This window comes from Oryx dammah, unplaced genomic scaffold (assembly GCF_014754425.2).
Source record: "Oryx dammah isolate SB20612 unplaced genomic scaffold, SCBI_Odam_1.1 HiC_scaffold_2, whole genome shotgun sequence".
In the NCBI taxonomy this organism is placed as follows: Eukaryota; Metazoa; Chordata; class Mammalia; order Artiodactyla; family Bovidae; genus Oryx; species Oryx dammah.
Window position 1 is genome coordinate 114,534,787 of NW_024070186.1, and position 15,189 is coordinate 114,549,975.

The following is a 15,189-nucleotide window of genomic DNA, read 5'->3' on the forward strand; positions in this document are numbered from 1 at the left end:
GTGAACCTTTGGACTGCAGCCCTCAAGTTTCTCTGTCCAAGGGACTTTTCAGGCAAGAATACTGGAGTGGGTTGCCATTTTCTTCTCCAGGGGATCTTCCTGACTGAGGAATCAAACCCATGTCTCCTATGTCTACTGCTTTGCAAGCAGATTCTTTACCTGTGGAGCCACTGGGAAAGCTTCAGTTCAGTCCAGTCGCTCAGTCGTGTCCAACTCTTTGCGACCCCATGAATCACAGCACGCCAGGCCTCCCTGTCCATCACCAACTCCCGGAGTTCACTCAGACTCCCGTCCATCGAGTCAGTGATGCCACCCAGCCATCTCATCCTCGGTCCTCCCCTTCTTCTCCTGCCCCCAATCCCTCCCAGCATCAGAGTCTTTTCCAATGAGTCAACTCTTCACACGAGGTGGTCAAAGTACTGGAGTTCCAGCTTTAGCATCATTCCTTCCAAAGAAATCCCCGAGTTGATCTCCTTTAGAATGGACTGGTTGGATCTCCTTGCAGTCCAAGGGATTCTCAAGAGTCTTCTCTAACACCACAGTTCAAAAGCATCAATTCTTTGGCGCTCAGCCTTCTTCACAGTCCAACCCTCACATCCATAAAATACATTAAATAATAGGGTATGCATGCTTTTTTGGGCATATGTTAAAAAATAACTATGTTGCATTCACACAATGTTGTTTATATTAAAAAGAAAAAGAAGGCCTGAGTCTACCCTTGAGGAGTATACATTCTACTTGGGGGCAGAAGCACGATTAGAAATGTTAGAACTTTATCTCCTCACCTACACAGAGGGCTTCTTGAGAGTGAGGGCTGGATTTTCAAATTCTCCAGACCTACCCACATGCCCAGTGACTGGTCTGAGTTTAATCAGTAACTGCTGAATGGCTAAGCAGATGGCATCTGCTGTTATGCTTGGTAGGCCATACATGGACTAGTCTTCTGCACTGCTTTTTCTCATTTCCTTATGTATATTCCCTAATGTACATTACTACTGACCTTTGGGAAACTCATTATATTATTCACTAAAATAGACTATGCAAATTCAGAATTGTTCATTGCAATAAAATATGTCACAGTCTGCAGAATGAAGGGACTACCTCATAAAAACTACCTGAAATTTCCTAAACTCATTTAAAATCCTAAAGCATGTTAACATTCCATATTTAGCTAAGCCCTTAAATTAAACTCCACAAAATGTAATAAAAATATAAAATATTCAAACAGAAAATAGTTGAACTTTTATTGTCTAAAAATGGCTTTTCTTATTTAAAACACACCTTGGTTGCAGAAAGTCAAATATAAGACTGAACTTTGACCAAACATGAGAAATTCAGGACAAATAGGAAATAACCAGTATTTGAAGAGAGCAGCTCAGAAAGTTTTGATTAAGCTATTTCTGCTTTCAAACAGAAATTCTGGCTACAGGATCTGTCACAGATACACTGACTTCCAATATGTTAAGCTAAACAGAATTTCAACTCTCTTCACTGCAGTAGGAAATATATTCACAAAATACATAAAAGATTTTAGCTCTTAGTTCTTTCCTCTCTTATATTGATCTGAGGACCTCAAGGGTTTGGCATTTTTCCCTCCCCTCAGAAATTTCTGTTCTCCTCCTTGTTTCCAATTCTTGCTTTCATATTCTTTGGTAGCCACTCAAAGACCATGAAAATAACTAGCTTACCCTTTATCTAGTCCTTGAAAAACAAAGCGCTGGGTGGAGGGAGCGTTCAGCCTTGCACTGTGGACATTGACAACACAGAATGAATGAGGATGGGCTTAATGTCAGGAGTCTATTCCTGGCTGCAGCAACTTCTTCTGATTCCAGATATGGTCTTTATGGCCATATGAGGTTTAATAGACAGAATAGCTCTCTAAATGTTCATCCTGGACACAGATCATCAACACACATGGCCAGAATGACTGCGTAAACTGTTGGACATGATCCTGGAAGGGAGGAGCTGACACCAGATTTTGGACTGCTCTAGGCAGCAACTAAGGACAGTTTACAAGTGGGTCTATGTTGGAAATTACACATTTGGGCCTCTTCTCTCAGAAGTTGCTCTCCTAGAAAATCTGTCTTGTCATCTGGATCTACACTTGTACATGCTCTGCTCTGTGGAGGTCCTATTGGATTCTTGTACCCTCACAGAAATTCCTAAACTGAAGAAAAGAACAATGTGAACCATTTCTTTGCTGAGACAAGTATGATAATTATTTCTTCAGAGATTATAAAGACTTAGCATGTTACTGTTAAAAGGGATATTAAATATCATTTAACCTCATCCTTTTATTATATTTGTTGGTCATGAAACTGAGGCACTTTTCATGGCTGAATTATAGTCTACCTAATGGTGGTTGTGGTTACCAAACTGGTGGTACAAAGTACCCCATGTGGTAAAATGATAATCCAAGAGACAGAAAAAATAATAGAACTTCTCTTTATGCTTATTTGTCTTATACAAGTGTGTGTGTGTGTGTGTGTGTGTGTGTGTGTGTGTGTGTGCGCGCGCGCGCACGCATGCACGCATGCCTGAGCTGTCACATTCAATTTTTTGTGACATCATGGTCTGAAGCCCACCAGGCTGCTCGGTCCATGGAATTTTCTAGGCAAGAATAATGGAGTGGGTTGTCATTTCCTTTTCCAGAGAATCTTTCTGACCCAGGGATTGAACTCAAGTCTCTTTCATCTTTCCTATTAGCAGGCATAATTTTTACCACTGTGCAACCTGGGAAGCCCCATTTTACTGTAAGAAAGACTATTTATGCATGTCTAATAAGAATGACTATGACTTTTATGATCAAAATGAAATGACTTTTACAACTGTACTTGGCAATATATTTATATATTTAAAATCAAATTCCAAACATTTCTTATCCTTTCTTACTTTTCTCTCCCAGAACACTAATGATCATGTTACATATTACATATTTTATTGATTTACTTTGTGTAAAGTCTGTTTCCCTCTTGCTAGAATATAAACTCAATGAGGGCAAAAAATCACTGGCCTATGGATGTAAACTAAATCACCATGAAAGAGGCAGTTATTTCCTCTTCCCTCCTCCTTGCCCATGACTTCTAGAAGGTTATTAGAATTGTTTTTTTAGTATCACTGTCAAAGCACTTACTATGTGATTCTAGGGAAATCATGTCACCTCCCTAAACCTCAGTTTCATTAAGGTTCAATCCAGTTTGTTTTCCCTTGTATCTCTACTTCCTGAGAAGATATTCAACAAATTACTTTTTAAACAAAAAATGAATGTATTAGTACAGTAGGACTTGTATATAATGTGCAGATAAATACACATATGTCAGTTGAATGCTCAAGAACTTTTTACCGGCAAGGGTATATTATTAATAAAGTTTGGAGTCCTCTGAGTTAGGTAGTTTTTTATTTTAAGTCTGACAGAGAACTGGTTAAGACAAGGACTATATGGAACACCAGTTAAGGAAGGTACTGGAACTGAGGGCTCTTCTGCGCAGTGAGGATTTTCATTCATCTGAAGGAGGACTTTTTATTTTATAGATTTTCTTGAATGGCCATCATGAGAAACGCTGGACTGGAAGAAACACAAGCTGGAATCAAGATTGCCAGGAGAAATATCCATAACCTCAGATATGCAGATGACACCACCCTTATGGCAGAAAGTGAAGAGGAACTAAAAAGCCTCTTGATGAAAGTGAAAGCGGAGAGTGAGAAAGTTGGCTTAAAGCTCAACATTCAGAAAACGAAGATCATGGCATCTGGTCCCATCACTTCATGGGAAACAGATGGGGGAAACAGTGGAAACAGTGTCAGACTTTACTTTTTTAGGCTCCAAAATCACTGCAGATGGTGATTACAGCCATGAAATTAAAAGACGCTTACTCCTTGGAAGAAAAGTTATGACCAACCTAGATAGCATATCCAAAAGCAGAGACATTATTTTGCTAACTAAGGTCCATCTAGTCAAGGCTATGGTTTTTCCTGTGGTCATGTACGGATGTGAGAGTTGGACTGTGAAGAAGGCTGAGCACCGAAGAATTGATGCTTTTGAACCGTGGTGTTGGAGAAGACTCTTGAGAGTCCCTTGGACTGCAAGGAGATCCAACCAGTCCATTCTGAAGATCAGCCCTGGGATTTCTTTGGAAGAAATGATGCTAAAGCTGAAGCTCCAGTACTTTGGCCACCTCATGCGAAGAGTTGACTCATTGGAAAAGATTCTGATGCTGGGAGGGATTGGGGGCAGGAGGAGAAGGGGATGACCGAGGATGAGATGGCTGGATGGCATCACTGACTCGATGGACGGGAGTCTGAGTGAACTCCGGGAGTTGGTGATGGACAGGGAGGCCTGGCGTGCTGCGATTCATGGGGTCGCAAAGAGTCGGACACGACTGAGCCACTGAACAGAACTGAACTTGAAGGGCCTATTTTAGTCATGTCACAGCAGGACAAGCAGGCAAGCATTATCTTGGGTTAAGAGTAGAGCAGGATCTATGGTGACTAATCCAGGGTGTCTGTTACCTTGGATAGCTGGTTAAAAAAAGATGAATTCTTCCTGGGAGTGAAGGGATATATTTCTGCTCTTGAGATTCAATTTTAAGAAGCAGAGCTAGGCACAAGTTTCTCCAAACAAGGCCTAGAGGCAGGAAAGAGCAACAAGGTCCTTCAAATAAAATTCCTTTAAGGACAGTAAATGGCCTGGATCTAGAAAAGTTTAAATATTGGGAGTGTATCAAAGTTTGCTGGTCATGCCACACTCTGTACTTAAGGGAAAATGCTCTGCAGGACTTAGCCACCTGGCTTTGTGTTTTTATGAAGGGCTTTATAGAGCATGGTTGCACAGCATTGGATGATCTTGAACCTGCTACATGTAGGTTCTGGACCTGGCATTCTCCAGAGTCAGTAGGCACAAGAGCAGGCACTCAGTTTTGGAATTAACACTCTAAGGAAGAAACAAAAGTCATGGTGAGCTAACCAAAACCCAGTCTTCTTGGTGTCCAGTATTCAAAAAGATTAACCTTTGTCTGTCCCTGAACATATTTGGACCGCTTGAGGTTGGGATGGGATAATGAGTATGAGGTGTGGAGGTGAGGCTCAAGCAGTTGAATGGAAAAAACAGAAGAGACATGACAAGAGTTGACTACGTTTATGGATTTTCTAAAAAATCCATACCCACACAGTCTTTGTTTCCATCTGTGAGCATTCAGAATCCCATCAGAGTTGACTTCCCATTACCACTGTCTCATAAACTGTTAGATACTTCGAAGAAGGCAGGTGAGTGGACAGCGTCTGGATTTGAGGCTGAGGGAATGGGGTACGAAAATGTGTCTGCAGATCTGACAGCACATTCACTTGCATTGTCAGGATTCTAGCATATTTTGACTACTGTCTCTACCACGTCCAACAGTCCATAGAGGTCAAATGTGTGCTAACTACCCTCTTCTATAATATTAGCCACCAAGGTAACTTTTACAGATCAAATAGATTGCAAAAAGGGTCATGTATCTCCAAAGAACCATATATTAGATGATGTATTGATAACACATTGCCTGAAAGCATTTAATATTTTTCTGCTAAGTTTTCTCCTAAATTAATTTTCTCTTTACAGTACTACATTAAATTGCCCTAAGGAAGAAATGAAAGGTGAACATTATTCTTTGTTTTTTGAAACTTGTAGGGCAAGGCTCTTGCATAGCACAGTCAGGCTGCCTTAGAACCACATGTGTGTGTTCAGTATTAGATGTAAGACATGGATAGGTACTTACGTGACAAAGCCCATCAGCTGGCCCTTACCACACCAAACACAGCTCAGAGTGAAAGGCTACTCAACTTCAGCCACAAACCCTGGACAACTCTGAGGAAGATAAGGGCTAATCTGAGTGAGGACAAATGGTGTTTCTTCATCAATGATAACGTGTCTGTACTCACAAAGTGGCGGTTTAACTACGGATGGCACTTACGTCTTGGTTAGACATTTCCCAATAAGGTCTCTCTCCATAGGACATGACCTCCCACATGACAATACCATAGCTCCATGCATCACTTGCCGAGGAGAATTTTCTGTAGGCAATAGCTTCTGGGGCTGTCCACCTTATGGGAATTTTCCCACCCTGGAAAACAAATTGGAGATGTTTACAGCTGGGTCACAAGTGTATTAAAGGTTGAAGTGGCACTGCAATTAAATACATTTTTATTAGAAAAACCTAAACACTGCATGATAGCACTGGCATTTAAAAAAAAAGAAAACTAAAACCAGAATAATGTTAAAATGTCAGAAATAAAAGTTTTAATGGGAAATAAGTCACACTTCAGAAATATTTTATTTCATTCATTAGAGAAATTTATTTTCACTTTTCTGAATCACACAATTAAACTCACTATCATGCCATCTGAAGAAAGTTCGACGTTACAGAATATTAAAACTGAATTCAACATTTATTAAACATTGTATTGCAGGTATAAATAATAATGATAATAAGTTCTAACTTAACTGAAGTCAAATGGTTAAATAAAGAGCTGAGATTTCTCTCTCTAAACAATTTAACATCTATCAGAACTTTATTTCCTTTTCATTTTTTTTATCTGCTTCGATCACTTTTATTTGAAATTTAAAAATCCATGAACATTATACAGAAGCCCGTGAGAAAGATAATCTTTCCTCAGAACTCCTTAGCTTAGTTTATATTTTTGTACTTTTGTCTTTAACATTGGAACATATTAAACAGATTAAATTACATGAATTTAATCTATACTGTGCAGGTATTAAAGTCTTCTATTGTGTTATACTTATTTTTTTATCAACACATTACATTTTTATCTCGCAAAACACGCTATAAGCCCTTTTTACTATAATGACAAGAATAAAACAATTCATCCATTTGATTTACAATCTTTGGAATCTTTGCAGCTCTGAACAGCAAGTTGAGCGAGGAGAGCAAGCCTGGTGCCACTAGATGGCGGAAGAGAACAAGGAGCGGTTCCCAGGCGGCGGTCTCCGACCCGGTGGAGAGGGCTTCGATTCCCAAGAAAGGAATGGTAGTCAGAAAACCCGCCCGCACAGAATTGTTTCATCATTATCAGCACTTTCATGATCACATCATCTGGTACCTGGTGTGCTCAAAGTCTGGTATTAGCGTGAGTGGGCTGGAGGGAAATAAAAGGTGGATTCTCTGGCCCTTGAGAAATTTAGGGCAAGCAACTTTAAAGAGGAAGATGTTAATGAAGTAATCGCAACACTACTTATTTAAGTAATCTAAACACTACTTAGCAAGGAGAGATAAAGCCTTCCTCAGTGATCAGTGCAAAGAAACAGAGGAAAACAATAGAATGGGAAAGACTAGGGATCTTTTCAAGAAAATTAGAGATGCCAAGGGAGCATTTCATGCAAAGATGGGCACAATAAAGGACAGAAATGGTATGAACCTAACAGAAGCAGAAGATATTAAGAGGTGCCAACAATACACAGAAGAACTACATAAAAAAGATCTTAATGACCCAGATAACCACGATGGTGTGATCATACCTACAGCCAGACATACTGGAATGCAAAGTCAGATGGGCCTTAGGATGCACCACAAGGAACAAAACTAGGAGGTGATGGAATTCCAGTTGAGCTATTTCATATCCTGGAAGAAGATGCTGTAAAAGTATTGCACAAAATATGTCAGCAAATTTGGAAAACTCAGCAGTGGCCACAGGACTGGAAAAGGTCAGTTTTCATTCCAATCCCAAAGAAAGGCAATGCCAAAGAATGTTCAAACTACCGCACAATTGCACTCATCTCACATGCTAGCAAAGTAATGCTTAAAATTCTCCAAGCCAGGCTTCAACAGCACATGAACCATGAACTCCCTGATGTTCAAGCTGGATTTAGAAAAGGCAGAGGAACCAGAGATCAAGCTGTCAACATCCGTTGGATCATCGAAATAGCAAAAGAGTTCCAGAAAAACATCTACTTCTGCTTTATTGACTATGCCAAAGCCTTGACTGTGTGGATCACAACAAACTGTGGATAATTCTTCAAGAGATGGGAATACCAGACCACCTGACCTGCCTCCTGAGAAATCTGTATGCAGTTCAAGAAGCAACAGTTAGATCTGTACAGGGAACAACAGACTGGTTCCAGATAGGGAAAGGATTATGTCAAGGCTGTATATTGTCACCCTGCTTATTCAACTTATATGCAGAGCACATCATGTGAAATGCCAGGCTGGATGAAGCATAAGCTAGAATCGATTGCCAGAAGAAATATCAATAACCTCAGATATGCAGATGACACCATCCTTATGGCAGAAAGCGAAGAAGAGTTAAAGAGCCTCTTGATGAAAGTGAAAGAGGAGAGTGAAAAAGTTGGCTTAAAACTCAACATTCAGAAAACTAAGATCATGGCATCCAGTCCCATCACTTCATGGCCAATAGATGGGGAAACAATGGAAACAGTGACAGACTTTATTTTGGGGGGCTCCACAATCACTGTAGATGGTGACTGCAGCCATGAAATTAAAAGACACTTGCTGCTTGGAAGAAAAGCTATGACCAACCTAGGCAGCATTTTAAAAAGCAGAGAGATTATTTTGTCAACAAAGGTCTGTCTAGTCAAGGCTATGGTTTTTCCAATAGTCATGTATGGATGTGAGAGTTGGACCAAAAAGAAAGCTGAGTGCTGAAGAATTGATGCTTTTGAAGTGTGGGTTTGGAGAAGGCTCTTGAGACTCCCTTGGCCTGCAAGGACATCCAACCAGTCCATCTTAAAGGAAATCAGTCTGAATAGTCCTTGGAAGGACTAATGCTGAAGATACAAAGCTCCAATACTTTGGCCACCTGATGCAAAGAACTGACTCATTTGAAAAAACCCTGATGCTGGGAAGGATTGAAGGTGGAAGGAGAAGGGGACAACAGAGGATGAGATGGTTGGATGGCATCACCGACTTGATGGACATGAATTTGAATAAGCGCTGGGAGTTGGTGATGGACAGGGAGGCCTGGCGTGCTGCAGTCCATGGCATTGCAAAGAGTTGGACATGACTGAGTGACTTAACTGAACTGACTGAAACACTACTTACTTGAAGGGAAGAGAGGTTCACCGAAATAGTAATAATTAGGTTTCACAAGGCAAATGAGAACATTAACAGAATCCGCATGTTAAAGACCTGTGGCAAGGAACTGTTTAAAGGAGCCTTGGGAGAAAATACCTTGATTCGGTCCCTTTATTTTATAGGTGAGCTGACTGAGCCCAGGGTTTAGAGATTTAGAGGCTTAGAAATTCTTTCCTATGTTATTAAGTAAACAATATTAGCTAATGTGATCAAAGTAGTGTTATGGGGCATTGATATAAAGATGTAAATATTTCAGCATGAGGGAAAAGGTGGATCAAACTAACTTTAATGTTTTAACTCTGAGTGCCAGTGTAGGAGACCTGAGTTCCATCCCTGGGTCAAGAAGATCCCATGGAGATGGAAATGGCAACCTGCTCCAGTATTCTTGCCTGGAGAATCCCATGGACAGAGCCTGGTACAGTCCATGCTGTGCTGTGCTTAGTTCCTCAGTTGTGCTGTGCTGTGCTTAGTCGCTCAGTTGTGTCTGACTCTTTATGACCCCATGGACTGTAGCCCATAGGGTCTCAAATGAATTGGACAGCAATGAAACAACAACAATCTATAACCATATATCACATTAATATAATGCAAGGGAGCCTGAAATGGGGTTTTCACCCTTGGGGGCAGTGCCAAATTAAGAGCAGGAAATTAAATATACAAAGTTGGTGATAGAAGTTTAAGAGGGTGGTGAGTCCAGGAAGGAAGATGCAAGAGGAGGATTCATTCTTATTAAGTAGAGTTGCCAGATAAAATAGAGGATCCACAGTTAAACTTGAATTTCAGATAACAAATACTTTTGTTTAATATTAGTATGTCCCTTGAAGGAATTTTTTTTTTTTTTGGTACAGATATGTCCCAGATATCACATGAAATATATTTATACTAAAAATATATCCATTGTTTGGGCTTCCCTGGCAGCTCAGCAGTAAAGAATCCACCTGCAATGCAGGAACCATAGGAGATGCCGGTTTGATCCCTGAGCTGGCTTCCTAGGAAGCTGGGAGAGGACATGGTGACCTACTCCAGTATTCTTGCCTGGAGAATTCCATGGACAGAGGAGCCTGGTGGGCTACAGTCCATAGGATCACAAAGAATTGGACTTGCCTGAAGTGACTGAGCATGCATGCACATATTGATTGTTTACCTGCAATTCAAATTTGACTGGGCATCTTATAGTTTTGTTAGTGTTAGTTGCTCAGTTGTGTCTAACTCCTTGCGACCCCGTGCACTGTAGCCTGCCAGGCTCCTCTGTTCATGGGGATTCTCCAGACAGGAATACTGGAGTGGGTAGCCATTCCTTTCTCCAAGGGATCTTTCTTACCCAGGGATGGAACCCAGGTTTCCTGCATTGCAGGCATATTCTTTACCTTCTGAGCCACCATTTATTCAACCCTTAACCAAAGGGAATTTAAAAAATTAAGAAATGGGAACATTGTAAATGATCTGCCAGAACACGGTGTTCTGAAAAAACTAGGTGGTCTACACCTTAGGAAAGGACAAGGTTACTCAACTTGTATTCATGTACCAACACTGCAGCAGCCTTTGTTTTATTGTGCTGTGGCTGAAGCTCCTCAGGCTTGTGGCTGTGCTTTATGAAGCCACTTAAGTCAGGCTCAGGTTGCTTTCAAATACAGAATCTGCACTTCCCAGAGAAAAAGTTAACAATCTGTAGATCTGACCTCAGAACAGAGGCATGAGCAGCAGCCTCACCCAGAATTTCTGATTCTGGTTATTTCTTGGTCTCCTGGCAAATAGTATGTGGAAGTGTGACTTGCTAGTCTGCTGGGTTGTTTCTTTACTAAAACTTTGTGAGTTCTCTTGAGGCAGGCTGAAAAATGGAGTTAAGGGTTATTTTATGTGCTTTCACTTATAAATGACATCTCATATAAAGGAGTCACATATAAATTTATATTTCCTATAACTTGATAACACATATAAATGATAATTTTAGCACTTTCCTTCCTAAGATTTTATTTGTTTCCTCAAGGGGAAGATATTACAGAATATTTGATTAATAAGCATTGCTATACACTACAGACTGAATTGTGTTCCTCCAGAATTCACATGTGGAAGCTCTAACCCTCAATGTGACTGTAATCTGGAGCTAGGGCCTCTGAAGGGGTAATAAATGTAAATGAGATCAGGAAGGTGGGCCCTACTCCAACATGACTGCTGTCCTCATTACAAGAGGAAGATACACCAGAGGTGTGCAGGCACAGGAGGTAGGCCATGTGAGGACACAGCAAGAAGCTGAACACCTGCAAGCCAAGGAGAGAGGCCTCAGGAGAAGCCAAAACTGCCAATACCTTGAATTTGGATGTCCAACCTCCATAACTATGAAAAATTAATTTCTATTATTTGAGCTGCCCAGTCTGTGGTATTTGCTATGGTAGCCTTAACAGACAAATACACTGAAAAAATATACTAATATACTAAAATATTTAAAATAACCAATTTTTCCCCAAAGATGAGCAACAAGGCAAAGGACAGTACATCTTCATTTCAAATTTTATTCCAGGTGTCATATTGCAATAGAAAGGGTGAGCTAGAATAAACCTTAAAATATGATGTATTTTAAAAATTGGCAAAGAATTTTTAATGTAGGAGATATCATTCTCGTTAACAAAAAATGCATGGTAACATGAACCTGAGCGTATACACAAACTGCACTGTCAGTTTGTCAATAATTCTGAGCATATATGGGATGGCGATAAGAAAACATTCAAATCTTTCTTTTTCTAATGAGAGGACCTATACTAGATATACTCTTTATATAAAGTACAAGATGAGGCAGAAAGGAAGAGGTCCTTAAGATTATTGCACCGTCTCTACTGCCTTTCCTACTTTACAGGAAATGAAGTTTAGTTCTTAAAAAAGTTTTTTTTAATTGAATGGCCCAACAAACTCCTGTGGCTTAATCTCATCTACTTAAAAATATGATCTTGCCCATGATCTTGAATCATAGACAGAGAAATGCACTAAGGTGCTTTTTTTTTCTCAAAGCATTAACCACCAGATGTTTGTTTCAGGTTTCAAGAATAAACAAATAGTACTTTAGACTTGAAATCATAATCATTGGAACAGTGCATGTTGCTTTGCCATATGTTTATGAGAAAAAAAGAAGTTACTAAAGATGCTAATCAAAATGACTGAAAAGGCTCAAAAGCCTTCTCATTTACTAATACCTCCCTTTTGCAGCAAACTTAATCACTAGAGAACAAAGGAGAAATAGGAAGTAAACAAACTGCATATCACTACTGAAAAGTTTGTTGGCAAACCTGTTTTTCTGTTTTTCAAGTCACATCCAGAGCTTGATTTGTAATAACTAGGTGGAGAGACTGTAGCAGGAAAAAGTGGCAACAGGAGCCCTGTGTATGTGTACACTCTATACCCCTCATGGAGTTGCACTGATATTATAGTTGTATGTAACTCACATCTGAGTTTTAAAACCTAAGCTGCTAATCTTCAGCAGAGAGAACAATCAATTGAAATACAGTAACATAATGTTATAGAGGCTTAATACTGAAACCAAATGGAAAAATTCCATTGAGAAAGAACACAATAAAAATCTCTCCTTTCTCATTCACTGGATTTGATGGTTATCTTAAAAAAGCAAATGGCTTGAATAGACACCAATTTGCTCGCAGACTTTCCTTTTCTTATTTCCTCAGTCTGTCTCTGTAGTACCCAAACTCCAAGGAGTATAAAAATTATAGTACAGAAAACATAGATACCATGCTTAAAAGATTAGTTTAAGGAATTTTTAATCGCAATTTTGACTAATGTTTTTCCATATGAGTTGCAGATTCTAAGTGAGAGTCAGCTCTGCCATAACCCATTGTGTGACCATGGGCAAGTCTTAACTCCTAGTCTTTTATTTTTGATACGCAAAATGAGGGGACTCGATTTAATGATCATAAAACAGTAAAATATGATGATTTTAATATTTGCCTACAGTGTCTCAGCTCAGAATAAATTGTAAGGAGATAGGCCATATGAGTTGATACATAAACTGTGTGAACAGAGAGCCTGATGACAGATAGCGAAGAAGACAAGGACACTCTTATATTTCTCAGGTCAGGGGTCACAGTGATCATCTCGAGTGGTAAGCAAGAGTTAAAATAACCACTTTTTAAGAAAGTAAAAGCATGATGAATATATTTTAGGAAAGCATAGGCTAGATACATTTCCTTTTTTCCCTTTATTTTTAAATCTTTATAGGTTAAAATACTGAAAGTGAGCAACCATTAGTTATTTATCTTAATAGGTTAAAACACTGTTAATCTGTTAATGAGTAACCATTAGTTATTTAGAAAACTCATTATAAGAAAACTTACTGACGAGGGCATTAATGTGTTTTCTGAAAGATCACTTTACAATTTCTGGTCAGTGGGATTATCTGTGGCAGAAGGGTCTGGTTTGGAGAGCACTGGTGGGAAATCAGCATTTGGGGCCTTCTGCCTTAATCTGTTATGTTGTCCTGGGAAGTTGTAGCAAATCACAGAGAGATGTTACAACAGAGTAATTATATAAACAACTTTCACTAAGGGGATATTCTTTCTCTAGAGAACTATTGATTTTGAGAGATAAACCCATCTCTGAGCATCTCTTTGTTGTTTGTATCCCCAAATCAACAAATTAAAATATTTTGGTGCACAAATATTATCTGGAGCAAGTCTTTTAAAATGACAGCGCCACTCCCTCTCAGAGGGGTATGCTCTTTCCTCCATTGAAATTTATTGATCTCGGGCAACTTTGGTACTTTGTGAAGTTTTATGCTCTTCTGAGATACGGGTTTAGTATCTGCCCTTCCTTGAAAAAATACTGAGGACTACAATGTTGTGAATTCTTTTGTAAAGGAGAAAATCTCTCCAGTTTTGGCGTCTAGGTATCATTTATTAAGGGAATTAAATGTGATAACACACATGAGCATCTCTTATCTGTCAACACATGATAGGCACTCAGCAAATGTTATCTGTCTCCTTAATTTATGTATTTAAAATCTGTCCTATTTTGGATCTGTTTGGCTTCCAGTGCAGATTAGCTCCCAGTTTACTCATCTGAGGTCACTGAGCTCATCCACTACAGTACCCAGGGTGACCTTCTCAAACCAGAGGCACCAATTCTATTAATGGACAGGCTCTGACTCAGTTCTTATAATGTAGACCTTGTCCTGTCCACTCTGAGGAAATCTGTGCATCTTGGTCCGGTGAGTTTGGTCCTATGTTTCCCTGCTGCCTTTCCAAGTGCCCTTCCACTAGTACCCTTCCAAGACTGAAGACATGTCTTGTTCCTCTCATTCTTTCATAGGTAAATTCTGTCATCCAAGAACATTATCTATCACTGAATGTTGGCAGTCAGATTTCTGCCTACAGATAGACCGACCTGATAATGATTGTGGATTTCTTTCCTTTTTCTGGGTGTCTGTCTTCTCCCTGTAGGGTTGTGGCCCACTGGATGAGTTATAAACCTTTTCCCTAAAAAATGTGCATGTAGATACAGCCACACAAGACTTTGCATAAGTATCGTGGGATTCCCAGATACCACACTGAGATACTTTATCTATAAGCAAAAGACTCTTTTTGGCATAGTGTTTTAAAAATTTAAGTCATTGATTAATCATAACCAATTTTTATAGGATAATAATTACTGTAGAAATATATGGTAATGAGCACTGTTTTAGGCCACAAATAGATGAAATAAACCATTTTTATATTTTTATATAAACAAAGATTTTTAAAAAATTTAACTTACTTTTAATTGGGTGATTATTGCTTTACAATTTTGTGTTGGCTTCTCCCATACAACAACATGCGGCTGCTGCTGCTAAGTCGCCTCAGTCGTGTCCAACTCTGTGCGACCCCATAGACGGCAGCCCACCAGGCTCCCTCGTCCCTGGGATTTTCCGGGCAAGAACACTGGAGTGGGTTACCATTTCCTTCTCCAATGCAGGAAAGTGAAAACTGAAAGTGAAGTCGCTCAGTCGTGTCCGACTCTTAGCGACCCCATGGACTGCAGCCCACCAGGCTCCTCCAGCCATGGGATTTTCCAGGCAAGAGTACTGGAGTGGGGTGCCATTGCCTTCTCTGACAACAATATCAACCAG

The 15,189-nt window shown here is 39.7% G+C and overlaps 1 protein-coding gene across 1 annotated transcript in view; it reads right to left on the reverse strand.

Moving 5' to 3' along the window:
- The window catches only part of LOC120853062 (ephrin type-A receptor 6), a 287,861-nt gene that overhangs the window by 28,098 nt on the left and 244,574 nt on the right, over positions 1-15,189 (reverse strand). Inside the window, exon 8 of the mRNA XM_040226667.1 lies at positions 5,949-6,098. Within this exon, the coding sequence (XP_040082601.1) occupies positions 5,949-6,098 (150 nt within the window). The remainder of the gene's footprint in view (positions 1-5,948; positions 6,099-15,189) is intronic.